The sequence below is a fragment of the Scyliorhinus torazame genome, chromosome 9 (assembly GCF_047496885.1).
Source record: "Scyliorhinus torazame isolate Kashiwa2021f chromosome 9, sScyTor2.1, whole genome shotgun sequence".
Classification (NCBI taxonomy): domain Eukaryota; kingdom Metazoa; phylum Chordata; class Chondrichthyes; order Carcharhiniformes; family Scyliorhinidae; genus Scyliorhinus; species Scyliorhinus torazame.
The window spans coordinates 82,512,834-82,528,973 of record NC_092715.1 but is presented as its reverse complement, the minus strand read 5'-3'; the positions used below and the strand labels follow the sequence as shown (position 1 = coordinate 82,528,973).

Below are 16,140 nucleotides of genomic sequence, written 5' to 3'. Positions count from 1 at the left end.
TCACTGTCTTCAGGTGATGTCCGGGAGGACTGGAGAATAGCCAATGTTGTTCCTCAGTTTAAGAAGGGTAGCAAGGATAATCCAGTGAACTACAGGCCGGTGAGCCTTACTTCAGTGGTAGGGAAATTACTGGAGAGAATTCTTCGAGACAGGATCGACTCCCATTTGGAAGCAAATGGACGTATTAGTGAGAGGCAGCATGGTTTTGTGAAGGGGAGGTCGTGTCTCACTAACTTGATAGAGTTTTTCAAGGAGGTCACTAAGATGATTGATGCAGGTAGGGCAGTGGATGTTGTCTATATGGACTTCAGTAAGGCCTTTGACAAGGTCCCTCATGGTAGACTAGTACAAAAGGTGAAGTCACACGGGATCAGGGGTGAGCTGGCAAGGTGGATACAGAACTGGCTAGGTCACAGAAGGCAGAGAGTAGCAATGGAAGGATGCTTTTCTAATTGGAGGGCTGTGACCAGTGGTGTTCCACAGGGATCAGTGCTGGGACCTTTGCTGTTTGTAGTATATATAAATGATTTGGAGGAAAATGTAACTGGTCTGATTAGTAAGTTTGCAGACGACACAAAGGTTGGTGGAATTGCGGATAGCGATGAGGACTGTCAGAGGATACAGCAGGATTTAGATTGTTTGGAGACTTGGGCGGAGAGATGGCAGATGGAGTTTAATCCGGACAAATGTGAGGTAATGCATTTTGGAAGGTCTAATGCAGGTAGGGAATATACAGTGAATGGTAGAACCCTCAAGAGTATTGAAAGTCAAAGAGATCTAGGAGTACAGGTCCACAGGCCACTGAAAGGGGCAACACAGGTGGAGAAGGTAGTCAAGAAGGCATACGGCATGCTTGCCTTCCTTGGCCGGGGCATTGAGTATAAGAATTGGCATGTCATGTTGCAGCTGTATAGAACCTTAGTTAGGCCACACTTGGAGTATAGTGTTCAATTCTGGTCGCCACACTACCAGAAGGATGTGGAGGCTTTAGAGAGGGTGCAGAAGAGATTTACCAGAATGTTGCCTGGTATGGAGGGCATTAGCTATGAGGAGCGGTTGAATAAACTCGGTTTGTTCTCACTGGAACGAAGGAGGTTGAGGGGCGACCTGATAGAGGTCTACAAAATTATGAGGGGCATAGACAGAGTGGATAGTCAGAGGCTTTTCCCCGGGGTAGAGGGGTCAATTACTAGGGGGCATAGGTTTAAGGTGAGAGGGGCAAGGTTTAGAGTAGATGTACGAGGCAAGTTTATTACGCAGAGGGTAGTGGGTGCCTGGAACTCGCTACCGGAGGAGGTGGTGGAAGCAGGGACGATAGTGACATTTAAGGGGCATCTTGACAAATACATGAATAGGATGGGAATAGAGGGATACGGACCCAGGAAGTGTAGAAGATTGTAGTTTAGTCGGGCAGCATGGTTGGCACGGGCTTTGAGGGCCGAAGGGCCTGTTCCTGTGCTGTACATTTCTTTGTTCTTGTTCTTTGTTCACTGGCAAAGCCAGCATTTACTCCCCATCCTTTCCCTTGGGAAGATGGCAGTCAGCCAACACCACTGGTGTTTTTCTAAATGGCAGTTTGATCCAAATGAGTGGCTTGCTCGGCCATTCCGGTGGGCAGTTAAGATACAGCCACATTGCTATGGATTTGAAGTCACATGAGTAAGGATGGCCGATTTCCATCCACTGAGAGCATTAAGTGGAACAGATGGATTTTTACAACAATTCCATGGGATCATGATCATTATTAATGAAAGTCGCATTTTATTTCTGATTTATTCTTTAAAAGAATTTAAATGGCCCCAGATGTTGGGATGTGAACCATTGTTTTGAAGCATTTATCCAGGCATCTGGATGACTAATCCACTATGCTACGGTACCCGTGAATGTGAATGCAGGAAAGGATAATTGGTTTCAGTGATGCATTTGATGGGGAATTTCACTCTCCATATGGACTACAACACATATTGGGACGTTTGCAAGTTATCATACAATTTTTGCTTGGTGCAAAATAACAGTGACGAAAAAATAACACATAACTGATGTTTAAGAACAGGTATAAATGTGCATGCGTATATAGTGTGCCCTGCTTTATGCAGTCTAATTAGTTGCAATGCAGCATGCAGAATCTATTTTTCTGTGTCATTATCTATTCCTTATGGCAGTTAGATTTTGACTCTTCTGACTGTTCTCAGCCTGGTTGTGCCATTCTGCTGCATGCAGCTCGGCTGACTGCGGACACACTACCTGGCACACTGAGTTTGTGCGTCAGCATTCTACGTTAGAAATGAATGAAAAATCAATCTGTGCGACTGCAGTGATAGCACTGTCCACTCTAACCTAGTTTCTACCTTCTCTTCTATATTGCTACTTCAAGTGATGCCTATGTTTGAGACGGTGAGTTGATCTGTCCTCGATGTTCATGTTCCAGTTCTATTTGAAGGATAAAACTAAAATACTGCAAAGTGTTTCCTGCAGTTCTGAGCACATGCCTGAATGCAGTGTTGAGTTGTAATCTGGTACTTTATTTATCGTATTCATTCTTGAAACTCTAGTTGTTTTCTACCAGAATTGAAACATTATGAACAAAATTAAATTGCAAATATTGTATGACTATCCCAAACTAATGTTAGAAACAGGGCAGTGTTTACTTCTCTCCACGGCCTGAATGTTTAAAATAATGTAAAAACTGATTTTAAGGCTGTACTTGATTTGTCCTCAGTAATGTACGGGTCAATGTTGCTACAAAATTGCTTGTGTTACAAGAAGTGGATTTTAATGTAATAAGAGTACACATTCTAATATTAATATTTGTATCTTCTTTAAATTCCACTGAGGATTAGCATAATTATCACTCTGTGTATTTGACTGCAGTGTGTTCAAGACAGTTTGCAGCTGCTGAAATCTCTGCTCATTTATTCACTTACCCAAATTCCTTTTGTTACTCCCACAGTGAAGTGAATTTTCTGCAGCCACAATGATGACTCCTCTGCTGTTACTTGTTCTGGTGTCCGGCTGCTGGGCTGATTCTGATTTTGGCCAGAACTCCACAGATCCAAAATACTTCAGGACAGTCTATATTGCAGGTAAGATGATCTCTGCAATGTATTTCTATCTTTCTTAATTATAGTGTCTATTAGGTTAGTCCACTTCGAGTATTGTTGAAATCATGTATAATTCCAGGTGAATTAACACATCCTGTTTAAAAGATTAGACATAGAAAATACATTAATTTATTCACTATATGTTGTCACTTAATCTGCACTAAAATGTATATTAAATACAATTGTGTGTAAGTTGTTTAAACAGTTGATTATTACCCTTCATTCCATTTTTATCCATTTCATGTAACAACCAGCAGGTAACAGCACAGCCCTTGCACCTCATTCTTCACTGGCATATTCTGTCAAATTAATATAGCACCTCCCTTCCCCACAGCAGTCTCTCAGTTTCTGGCAGTTGCTGATCTCTCTTACCAGCTGTTCCTTCTGTGACTGTCTCATAAGCACTGGAAACCATGGCCTTGAAATTATGCACTTCATAGAGTCAAAGGATGTGCAGGTTTCCCAAAATCTGAGGTTATATCAACTCCTCCTGTAAAAAACATAGTAATTTACAAAGAAACATAAAAAGAAAATAGAAGCAGGAGGAGGCCATTCGATCCTTTGAGCCTGCTCCGCCATTGATTGTGATCATGGCTGATCATTAAACTCAATATCCTGATTCCGCCATTCCCCCCATATCGCTTGATTCCTTTATCCCCAAAAGCTATATCTAACTCCTTCTTGAAATCACTCAATGATTTGGCCTCAGTTATTCTGTGGTAGTGTATTCCACAGATTCACCACTCTGGGTGAAGCAATTTCTCCTCACCTCAGTCCTAAAAGGTTTACCCCTTATCCTCAAACTATGACCCCTAGTTCTGGACTCCCCCACCATCGGGAACAATTTTTCTGAATCTACCCTGTCTAACCCTGTTAGAATTTTGTATGTTTCTATGAGATCCCCTCTCACTTTTCTAAACCTCAGTGAAAAAATCCGAACCGATTTAGTCTCTCTTCATATGACAGCCCCGCCATCCCAGGAATCAGCCTGGTAAACCTTCGCTGCACTCCTGCCATAGCAAGAACATCCTTTCTCAGATAAGGGCACCAAAACTGCACAAAATACTCTAGATGTGGCTTCACCAACAGCTTACACAATTGCAGTAAAACATTCCTATTCCTATACTCAAATCCTCTTGCTATGAAGGCTAACTTTCCATTTGCCTTCTTGTATCTGCGCGCTTACTTTCAACCACTGATGCAAGAGGACACCAACGTCCTTTTGAATATCCACCTCTCCCAATTTACAGCCATTCAAATAATAATCTGCCTTCCTATTTTTGCTACCAAAGTGGATAACCTCACATTTATCCACATTATACTGCATTTGCCATGCATGTGTCCACTCATTCAGCCTGTCCAAATCCCGCTGAAGCATCTCTGCATTCTCCACACAGCTCACCCTCCCACACAACTTTGCATCCTCTGCAAATCTGGAGATAATACATTTAGTTCCCTCATCCAAAGCAGTAATATATAATGTGAACAGTTGAGACCTAGCGCAGATCCCTGCGGCACCTCACTAGTCACTGCCTGCCAATTGGATCAGACCCATTTATTCCAACTTTGCGCTTCCTGTCTGCAAACCAGCTTTCTATTCATCTCAAGACACTACCAATGTTAGCTTTACATAGTAATCTGCTATGTGAGACCTTGTCAAAAGCCTTCTGAAAGTCTAAATAAACTACATCCACTGGTTCTCCCTAGTCAAATCTACTAGTTACATCTTCAGAGAATTATGGTAGATTTGTCAAGCATGATTTCCCTTTCATCAGTCCATGCTGACTTTGATTATACCACTGCTTTCCAAATCCTGTGCTATGAAATCCTTGATAATGGACTCCAGCAACTTCCCTACTATTGACATCAGGGTCACTGGACTATAGGTCCCTGTTTTTTTTTCTACCTCTCTTTTTGAATAGTGGGGTTATATTGGCTCCCCTCCTACCTGTAGGAATCATTCTATTTGATCACATCTCCCAGATGCACTCTAAAATGTTTTGCATAGAATGAAATATTTTGAAATAATATGCTGTCAAATAGACAAACATGGCAACTACTTTGCACAAGTCCGAACATGAAAAATGTGATGAATGGCGGACTAGCCAGGTTTCCAATGCTATTAGGTGAGAAATGAATGTTGGTGAATTACATAGGATAACCCATAGGACCTAACATATGAACATATGAATTAGGAGCAGGGGAAGGTCATTCTGCCCTTCACGCTTGCTCCACTATTCCATAACATCATGGCTGATATGATTGTGACCTCAGCTCCACATTCCTCCTACCCTGGATCACCTTTAACTTCCTTGTTAGTCAAGAATCTATCTACCTCTGCCTTAAAAATATTCAGTGACCCTGCCTCCACTGTTCTCAGGGAAGAGTGTTCCAAAGATTCACAACCCCCTGAGGGAATACATTTTTTCTCATTTCTGTCTTAAATGGGAGACTCCTTGGGCGGGATTCTCCTCTACCCGGCGGGGCGGGGGGTTTCCGGCGTAATGGAGTGGCGGGAACCACTCCGGCGTCAGGCCGCCCCGTCCGCACCTTTAAGGGCCAAGCCCTCACCTTGATGGGCTAGGCACGCGCCGGAGTGGTTTCCGCTCCGCCGGCTGGCGGGAAAGGCCTTTGGCACCACGCCAGCTGGCGGCGAAAGGTCTTCGCCGGGCGACGCATGCGCGGGAGCGTCAGCGGCTGCTAACGTCATCCCCGCGCATGCGCAGGGGAGGAGGTCTCGTCCGCCACCGCCATAGTGAAGACCATGGCGAAGGCGGAAGAAAAAGAGTGCCCGCACGGCACAGGCCCGCCGGCAGATCGGTGGGCCCCGATCGCGGGCCAGGCCACCGTGGGGGCACCCCCGGGGCCAGATCGCCCCGCGCCCCCCCCAGGACCCCAGAGCCTGCCCGCGCCGCCTTGTCCTGCCGTTCAAAAGGTGGTTCAATCCACTCCGGCAGGAGAGGGTTGACAGCGGCGGGACTTCGGTCCATCACGGGCCGGAGAATCGCCGGGGGTTGGCCCGCCGACCGGCGCGGCGCGATTCCCGCCTCCGCCGAATCTCTGGTGGGGAGAATTCGGGACAAGGCGGGGGCAGGATTCACGCCAGCCCCTGGCGATTCTCCAACCCGGTGGGGGGTCGGAGAATCGCGCCCCTTATTTTTAAATTGTGTTCCTCTAGTTCTAGTCTCTCCCACAAGGGGAAACATCCTTTCAGCATCCACCCTGTCAAGTCCCCTCAGGATATTATTTTTATTTTTTTTATTTTTATGCTTTACAAATTTTAAATGCCCAATTCTTTCCGTGATCTAGCAGAACTAAAAATAAAAGATCCCCCTTAATGCCAATTCTTTCCGTGATCTTTAGCCTATTCCTGAACCAGTAGAATAGAAAAGCTATCTATTGGCCCTACAAAGGTGACATGCCAGGTCACGCATCAATACCAGCATTTTCTTAGATTCTCAACTTCAATGATGTGGTCAGGATTTGACTGCTGGTTTTGAAATTCACCTTTATCTAAATTACTCAACCAAATAATAAGACAAATCGCATGTATTAAAGTTTAAGGGCTGAATTATCCGCTTCGCAACGCCAGAAGCGCGAATCGCGATCGGGTGGAGAATTGCATGAAATTGAAAAATCAACAATTCTGATGCCATGCTCCAGTCCCTCGCTGGCGGCAATATAAAAGTTTGTGCCCCGTGCCGGCGGAATCATATGAAACCATCATTTGCATGGATTTCAATATCATTAACGGCTTGGGCACAGTATGCTCTATCGTTCCACGATGCTCCAACCCTCTTAGGCTGATGCCTTGTGGACATGAAATAGTGCAAGTATTGATAATCAGGGCCTGGGTGCCATGGCTGCAGAGGGGTAGCAGGCGGCTAAGAAAACACTGAAAAAGTCTTGAAAACTGTTGGGCTTGCTAGGGGTTGGTTTCCCGAGCCTGGGGCAGTAGCGGGGAGAGAATCTGTGCCAAGTCTGTGGACTGGGGTGCCCTTCTCGGAGTCGCAGTGGCCTGGCTCAGACTGCTATTGCTGCAGTCTGTCTTCTAAATGCACCTCTTTGGTGCTACTTACAGTCTCCTAGCTGCTCACACTGGTGAGTGCTGCCTGTGTCCTATGAATACTCAGAAGGCCTCTGGACACCCTCATATCCCAGCTGTATTATCAGGGGGATGGGCATAGCCAAGCTCAATTGGGGGCCCATCCACATATTGGCATTCCTCAGTAGAGCAGGGGATCAGCAGAGCACACCCCAACCAACAACATCTGCACCATGGCCTTCGGAGAACTCCCTGGTTCTCTGCTCCTCTCAGGGCAGAGACATGACCAGTCACCCTCACCCCTCTGGATCATGAGCTGTCTCCTCCTGGTGAGGTTGGCAGTGCTAACTGCCCCTGCTAACACCTCCCAGGTGGTGTTCTCGAGGGCAGGTTTGATTCTGTAGCCTATACTGGGGAAGAGGCTGTCACTCTGCTCCTCACTGGCATGGAGCTGTGGGTTGACCTCATACTCCCGGCCCCAGGGGGTAGGTCTTCTGTGAGCCACCTTTGTGGCAGCAGTGAGTGTGTGGTAAGTGGAGTACTTAAAAACAGTTCCAGCTGCCAGGTTCTATAGCGCTAACTCCTGCCCCAGCAGTTAGAATGCCCGCTGGGCCGGGAATTTGTGCCGGCAGAGTATTGCCGCAATTGCATATCCTGACTCATTTACCGAATAGTGCCCTCAATGGAAACGCGAATCACACACAATTCAGACCCGGTGTCAACTCTCCCAAGTGGAAAATCCTGCCCCAAATCTCAGAACTTGCAGCCAAGATTTGTGAATTGCTTGTTCATAAGGATCTGCAAACATTATGTTGAAAATCATTGGTTAATGATCACAGAAACCTTGCAAGAAACGTTCCTAATAGTTTTCGGAAAAGTGGTGTTCACAATCAACTAATGGCTTTACAAGACAAAGGTCATATTTTGTTTGTTGCTGAGAGTCATTCCTGTCCGGTGAATAGCCAGCACTGAATTTCTGTTGCTTTTTGCTCTCTATTTTGTTTTGACAATTTTGGCAATATTACCAATAGCCATTCTATTTCCTTTTGCCACGATTGATTTTCATTTCTGTACGCTGTACAATATTCCATTTTTTTGGTTGAAATGTCACAAGGCTTGGATCCAGCATTTATAGGGAGCTGCAAAAGGCTGAAACTAATCAGAAGGTCAGGCAGCATCTTTTTAAAATTCATTCAAGGGTTGTGAACGTCCCTGGTTGGGCCAGCATTTGTTGCCCATTGCTAATTGCCGCTGAGAAGGTGGTGGTGAGCTGCCTTCTTGAACCGATGCAGTCCACAGTGCTGTTAGGGAGGGAGTTCCAGGATTTTACCGAGCAACAGTGAGCGAATGGCGAAAAATATGGATGGTGAGTGGCTGAGAGGGGAACTTCCAAATGGTGTTGTTCCCCTACATCTGATACCCTTGTCGTACTAGGTGGTAGTGACCGTGTGTTTGGAAGGTCCTGTTCCAAGGAGCAGCAAAGCAGAGCTAATGGGTCGGATTTAATGGAGGTAATGAGGGTCTCACTTGCTGATGGATGACCACTCATGCACTTAATAATAATCTTTATTAGTGTCACAAGTAGGCTTACATTAACACTGCAATGAAATTACTGTGAAAAAAGCCCTAGTAGCCAAACTACAGTGCCTGTTCAGGCACACTGAGGGAGAATTCAGGATGTCCAATTCACCTAACAAGCATGTACTTCAGATCTTGTGGGAGGAAACCGGCACAGACACAGGGAGAACGTGCAGAATCCGCACTGACAGTGACACAAGCAGGGAATTGATCCCGGGTCCCTGGTGCTGTGAAGCAACAGTGCTAACCACTGTGCTACTGTGCCACTTTTCGACTGGACAGCAGTGGCACCTCCCTAGGATCAAAGGCCCCAGGGGCAGAAGCCATGCTTAGCAAGAGCTGCTGACCAATCAAAGCTGGCAGCTCTATTGAATGGCAGCTTCTTCTTTTAAAAAAAATATTTTTATTCAAATGTTTTCATATTTTCAACAAACCCCCCCCCCCCCCCCGACAGAAAAAAGAAAAACAAAGAACCCATCAATAAACATCTTACAACTACATAAACACAGTAGTAAACACAAAGTACACCCCCCCTCCCCCCCCCCCAACCCCCTCCCCTCCCGGGTTGCTGCTACTGTCCACTTCCTAACGCTCCGCTATAAAGTCGAGGAACGGTTGCCACTGCCTGAAGAACCTTTGCACAGACCCTCTCAAGGCAAATTTTACCCTCTCCAATTTAATGAATCCTGCTATGTCGCTGATCCAGGCTTCCACGCTTGGTGGCCTCGCATCTTTCCACTGTAGCAAAATCCTCCGCCGGGCTACCAGGGACGCAAAGGCTAGAATACTGGCCTCTTTCGCCTCCTGCACTCCCGGCTCGTCCGATACCAAATAGTGCTAACCCCCAGCTTGGCTTAACCCGGGTGTTCACCGACTTAGACACCGTCCTCACAACGTCCCTCCAGAACCCATCCAGCGCTGGGCACGCCCAGAACATATGGGCGTGATTTGCTGGGCTCCCCGAGCACCTCACACACCTGTCTTCCACCCCAAAGAACCTGCTCAGCATCGCCCCTGTCATATGTGCTCTGTGAAGAACCTTAAATTGTATCAGGCTAAGCTTGGCGCAAGAGGAGGAAGAATGAACCCTACCCAGGGCATCAACCCACAGACCCTCATCTATCTCCTCCCCAAGCTCCTCCTCCCATTTACTCTTTACCTCCCCCACCGAGGTTTCCTCCTCCTCCTGCATCTCCTGGTAGATCACCAAGACCTTGCCTTCTCCAACCCACAACCCCGAGAGCACCCTATCCTGGATCCTACGTGCTGGAAGCAGCGGGAACTCCCTCACCTGCCGTCTTACAAACGCCCTTACCTGCATGTACCTGAAGGCATTTCCGGGGGAAAGCCCAAATTTTTCCTCCAACACCCCAAGGCTCGCAAACGTCCCATCTAAAAACAGGTCCCCCATCCTTCTAATTCCTGCCCTGTGCCAGCTCAGGAACCCTCCATCCATTCTTCCCGGGATGAACCGATGGTTCTCTTGGATCGGGGACTAAACCAAAGCCTCTACCTCACCCCTGTGGCATCTCCACTGCCCCCAAATTTTCAAAGTTGCCGCCACCACCGGACACGTGATGTACCTAGTCGGCGGGAGTGGCAGCGGTGCTGTCACCAGCGCTCTCAAACTCATGCCCACACAGGACGCCATCTCCAGCCTCTTCCACGCCGCCCCCTCCATTACCCATTTGCGTATCATCGCCCCATTGGCAGCCCAGTAGTACCCACACAGATTAGGCAACGCTAACCCTCCTCTGTCCCTACTCCGTTCCAGAAACACCCTTCTCACCCTCGGGGTCTTTTTCGCCCACACGAATCCCATGATGCTCCTGCTGACCTGCTTAAAAAAGGCCTTAGGGATCAGGATGGGGAGGCACTGGAATACAAAAAGGAACCTCGGGAGCACCGTCACTTTCACCGACTGCACCCTATCTGCCAGGGAGAGTGGCAGCATATCCCACCTTTTAAACTCCTCCTCCACCTGCTCCACCAGTCGTGTCAAGTTGAGCTTGTGTAGGGCCCCCCAGCTCCTGGCCACTTGGATCCCCAGGTACCAAAAACTCCTTTCCGCCCTCTTCAATGGAAGCTCGTCTATCCCCCTTCCCTGGTCCCCTGGGTGTACCATGAAGAGCTTATTCTTCCCCACGTTGAGCTTATACCCGGAAAAATCCCCAAACTCCCTGAGGATCCGCATCACCTCCGGCATCCCCCCCACTGGGTCCACCGCGTACAGTAACAGGTCATTGGCATACAACGATACCCGGTGTTCCCCGCCCCCCCCCCCCCCCCCCCCGACCAGCCCCCTCCAGTTCCTGGACTCCCTTAAAGCCATAGCCAAAGGCTCAATTGCCAATGCAAATAGCAAGGGGGATAGGGGGCACCCCTGCCTCGTCCCCCGGTACAGCCGAAAGTTTTCCGTCCTCCGCAGATTCGTGGCCACACTCGCCACCAGGACTTCGTAAAGTAGCCTAACCCAACTAATGAACCCCTCCCCGAACCCAAACCTCCTCAACACTTCCCACAGGTACCCCCACTCCACCGTATCGAAGGCCTTCTCCGCGTCCATCGCCGCCACTATCTCCGCTTCCCCCTCCACTGCAGGCACCATGATTACGCTAAGGAGCCTCCGCACATTGGTATTCAGCTGCCTTCCCTTCACAAAACCTGTCTGGTCCTCGTGAATCACCCCCGGGACACAGTCCTCAATTCTGGTAGCCAACACCTTCGCTAATAGCTTCGCGTCCACGTTGAGGAGCGAGATTGGCCTATACGACCCACACTGTAACGGGTCCTTGGCCCGCTTCAAGATCAGCGAGATCAGCGCCCTGGACATTGTCGGGGGCAAGGTCCCCCCCTCCCTCGCCTCATTGAAAGCCCTCACTAGTAGAGGGCCCAGCAGGTCCATGTACTTCCGGTAAAATTCCACCGGGAACCCATCTAGCCCCGGTGCCTTCCCCGCCTGCATACTCCCCATCCCCTTAGTCAGCTCCTCCAGCCCTACTGGTGCCCCAAGCCCAGCCACCTGCTCCTCCTCCACACTCGGGAACCTTAGCCGATCCAAAAATCGATGCATCCCCCCTCCTCCGTCGGGGGCTCAGACCTATACAGCCCCTCATAAAAGTCTCTAAATACCCCATTTATTCCCACCGCACTCTGCACCGTGTTCCCCCCTAACTCCCCCAATCTCCTTCGCTGCCACCCGCTTCCGAAGCTGGTGTGCCAACATCTGGCTAGCCTTCTCCCCGTACTCATACACCACCCCTTGCGCTTTCCTCCACTGCACCTCTGCCTTCTTGGTGGTCAACAGGTCGAACTAGGCCTGGAGGCTTCATCGCCCCTTGAGTAGGCCCTCCTCGGGGACCTCTGCATACCTCCTATCCACCCTTAAAATCTCCCCCACCAATCTCTCCCTCTCTCTCCTCTCCTTCCTCTCCTTGTGGGCCCTAGTGGGGATTAGCTCTCCCCTAATAACCTCCCAGATCACCCCCACCTGCACCTCCCCATTATCGTTAGCCTCTAGATAGCTTTCAATGCACCCCCAGATCCGCCCGCTCACATCCTCTTCCTCCAGCAAGCCCACATCCAGGTGGCACAGCGGGCGCTGGTCCCTCTCCTCCCCTAGCTCCAGCTCCACCCAATGCGGGGCATGGTCTGAGATGGCTATGGCTGAATACTCCGTGTCCTCCAGCCTCGGGATTAGTGCCCTGTTCATAGTGAAGAAGTCTATCCGGGAGTAGGTTTTATGGACGTGGGAAAAAAAGAAAATTTCCTGGCCCCTGGCCTGACAAACCTCCATGGGTCCACTCCTCCCATCTGGTCCATAAACCCCCTCAGCACCTTGGCCGCCGCCGGCCTCTTACCCGTCCTGGACCTGGAGCGGTCCAATGCTGGATCCAGTACCGTGTTAAAGTCCCCCCCCCATTATCAAGCTCCCTGCCTCCAGGTCTGGAATCCGGCCCAACATACGCCGAATAAATCCGGCATCGTCCCAATTCGGGGCATATACATTCACCAATACCACCCGCACCCCCTGCAGCTTATCACTCACCATCACATACCTACCTTCATTGACTGCCACGATGTTCAGCGCCTCAAATGACACCCGCTTCCCCACCAAAATCGCCACCCCTCGATTCTTTGCGTCCAACCCCGAGTGTAAAAACCTGCCCTACCCACCCATTTCTCAGCTTAACCTGATCTGCCACCCTCAAATGTCTCTCCTGGAGCTTAACCACATCTGCCTTCAGTCCCTTCAGGTGCGCGAACACGGGCCCTCTTGACCGGCCACATTCCAAGTTATCAGCCGGATCAGAGGGCTTCCCGCACCCCCCCCCCCCCCCCCCGCCCCCCCCCCCCCCCCCCCCCCCCCCCGCCGGTTAGGCCATCCCCTTTTCTAAGCCAGCCACATGCCCGCGCCTCCCGCACTCTCCATTCCCCCCAGCGGCAGACCCCCGCCCCGACTCGCTCTCCGAGCTCCAGCTCCCCTTTGGCCAATGCAGCAGCAAACCAGTTCCCCCCTCCCCCACTCCCCCCTACCCCCCCACCCCCCCCCCCCCCCCGCCCTCCCCCAGCTAGGTCCCCCCCTAGCTGCGTTGCTCCCCCCATAGCACTCCCGGACGTCAGCTGACTCCTGCTGACCCCGGCCACTCCCGCCGCTCCATCGACCCCCCAGTGTGGTAGTCTCTCCCCCCCTGCCCATCAGCGGGCGCTCCTCTCCAACACCGCCCTTCCACCCAGCCCCGCCCCCTTCCTTCCCTAGCGCAGGAAAAAGCACGCGCTTTCCATCAAACTGGCCCCGCCCTCTCTGGCGCAGCTCCCTTTTGTGGCCTAATCCCAGCTCCCCCACCTGGGGCCTCCCATCTCCCCTCCCCCCAATGGGGCCCCGTCTTTCCAACCACCGATGCCTACACGCCCACAAAACCCCCACTTCGAACCATTTCACCCTACCCCACCCAGCACCCAAGGAAACAGTACAGAACAGAACAGAACATCCCCCAAAACACAGTAACCACAGTAGCCCCCCCCGCGACATCCCCTCACAACCGACCCTCAGTCTGTGTCCAACTTTTCGGCCTGAATAAAGGTCCACGCCTCCTCCGGCATCTCAAAGTAATGGTGCCGGTCCTTAAACGTGACCCACAGTCGCGCCGGCTGCAGCATCCCAAATTTCACCCCCGTCCGATGCAGAACCGCCTTCGCCCGATTGTACCCGGCCCTCTTCTTGGTCACCTCCGCGCTCCAGTCCTGGTATATACGGACCTCTGCATTCTCCCACCTGCTGCTTTGCTCCTTTTTTGCCCATCTTAGGACACACTCCACGTCCACCAAGCGGTGGAACCACACCAATACCGCCTGCTGCGGCTAATTAGACTTGGGCTTCCTCGCCAGGACTCGGTGGGCCCCATCCAGCTCCAGGGGCCTCGGGAAGGCACCAGCTCCCATCAACGTGTTCAGCATCGTGGCCACGTATGCTCCAGCATCCGACCCCTCCACTCCCTCCGGGAGACCCAGAATCCCCAGGTTCTTCCTCATCGACCGATTCTCCATGTCCTCGAACTTCTCCTGCCATTTCTTATGCAGCACCTCGTGCGCCTCTACCTTCACCGCCAGGCCCAATATCCCATCCTCATTCTCCGAGGCCTTCTGCCACACCTTCCGGATCGCCGCCCCTTGGGCCTTCTGGGTCTCGACCAGCTTGTCGATCAAAGCCTTCATCGGCTCCAGCAGCTCTGCTTTCAATTCCGTGAAGCAATGCTTGAGAAACTCCTGCTGCTCTTGCGACCACTTGCGCCCACGCTGCCTGGTCTCCACCCACCGCCATCTTGGTTTTCCTTCCTCGCACTTTTCGCTGCACCAAAATTACTTTTTTCACCGCTCCACTCCTGGTCCAATCTATACAGTGCCGGGGAAATTGTACTGTCACCTACCCCACACTGGGGACCGTTGAACAAATGCCACTGGGGCCCCTAAAAAGAGCCCAAAAGTCTGTGTCTGGCGGGAGCTGCCGAACGTGCGACTTAGCTCAGCATAGCCGCAACCGGAAGTTCCGAATGGCAGCTTCACTGGGGAGGTCCCCACCCAAGGCCTAGCTTTGAGGTTGGAGCCCAAGCACAGATGAACAATGGTTGGAGAGTAGTTAAGAACTGAGGATGATAGTGGAGGGGAGAGAAGGGTCAGCAGCAAAGACTGAGTGTGGCCCTCAGTATTCCCATTCCCCAGGTCACTCGATCAGGCACTAAGTGCCTTTGAATGAGAGAACTCACCCTCCCTCACACCCCCAATCCACAAGCAACCCCAAACACATTTGCTTCTGTGCTCCTTGCATGTAAAGCCCCCAACTTGCTGCTGCATTAATACCAGTGGCAGCGGGACGAGGGAATTAACTGGCCACGTAAAGACCTCAATTGGTGAAGGGGAGAGAAGACTTTCCTTGGGCCTTCCTGCCACGGATTTAATTAAGGTGGCGGGGCCCTCACCTGTTATCCAACTGCCTGATTAAATGACCCCCACCACCATGGGGAGGCAGTCATTTCCTCCCAAAATTTCTTGTCTGTGACCCAAAACTGAAAGATTAACTCTGTTTTTCTCTCCACAGATGCTTCCTGACCTGTTGGGTATTTCCAACATGCTTTGTTTTTATTTCAGATTTCCAGCATCTGCAATATTTTACTTTTGTAGTAAAAGTACTCTGTCAAAAATCATCAACTGGTCCAGCAGTATGTTAATAATAAGGTATCCTCTATATGCTACAGTTCCCAGAACCTGCAGCTTACCAGTGAAACACAGCCATCTGCTGCAAGGAGTCCTGCAGCCATATTCCAGCATCTAACTGGCACCACCACTAACAACTGACATCATCATTGCCCTTCCCTTTTCTGCTATTGGCAGTTTAAGTACTCCATAGTGTCGTGTTGAGTGTTCTGATGCACAAATGATCCAACACGGCTGTAGATGGTACAACTCTGTTTTATTGTCTGAACAACTGTAACAACTAACTGCTGGCTGAGGTTCGTGCTTCACCAGCTAACCTGTGATCCCAGCCCTATCACCATCTTAGTGAGGCACTCAGCACATGGTCTATGTCTGAGTGGCGCGCTGTGAGTTCTGTGCTCTGAGCTATCTCCTGGTAGAATGAGCGGGAACTGTGGTGTTCCCTGTTTTATAGTGCGTGTGCTCTCACTGGTGATTGGCTGCGATGTTATGTGTGTGCTGGTTGGTCCAACTGCCTGTCCATCAGTGTGTGTGATTGCACCATGATATGCTGATGTGGATATCATGACATCCCCCCCTTTCACAAAGGATATGTGCCTACATGCAAATAAATAGAAATGTGTACTGTGTGCATCTGAGTATGTGTATGCAATATTTACAACATGTACATGAGGCTAAACTATTTTCAGAGGAAGGTGTCAGGTG

General features: G+C 50.2%; 1 protein-coding gene across 3 annotated transcripts in view; it reads left to right on the top strand.

Moving 5' to 3' along the window:
• The window catches only part of LOC140429354 (hyaluronan and proteoglycan link protein 1-like), a 176,769-nt gene that overhangs the window by 75,626 nt on the left and 85,003 nt on the right, over nt 1-16,140 (top strand). For 2 of the 3 annotated variants that reach the window (XM_072516220.1, XM_072516217.1), the window contains exon 2: nt 2,951-3,083. In XM_072516220.1, the coding sequence (XP_072372321.1) occupies nt 2,975-3,083 (109 nt within the window). In that variant the 5' untranslated portion in view covers nt 2,951-2,974. Of the gene's footprint in view, nt 1-2,281; nt 2,395-2,950; nt 3,084-16,140 lie in introns of those variants that run through there. The other variant, XM_072516219.1, reaches the window with a different exon arrangement.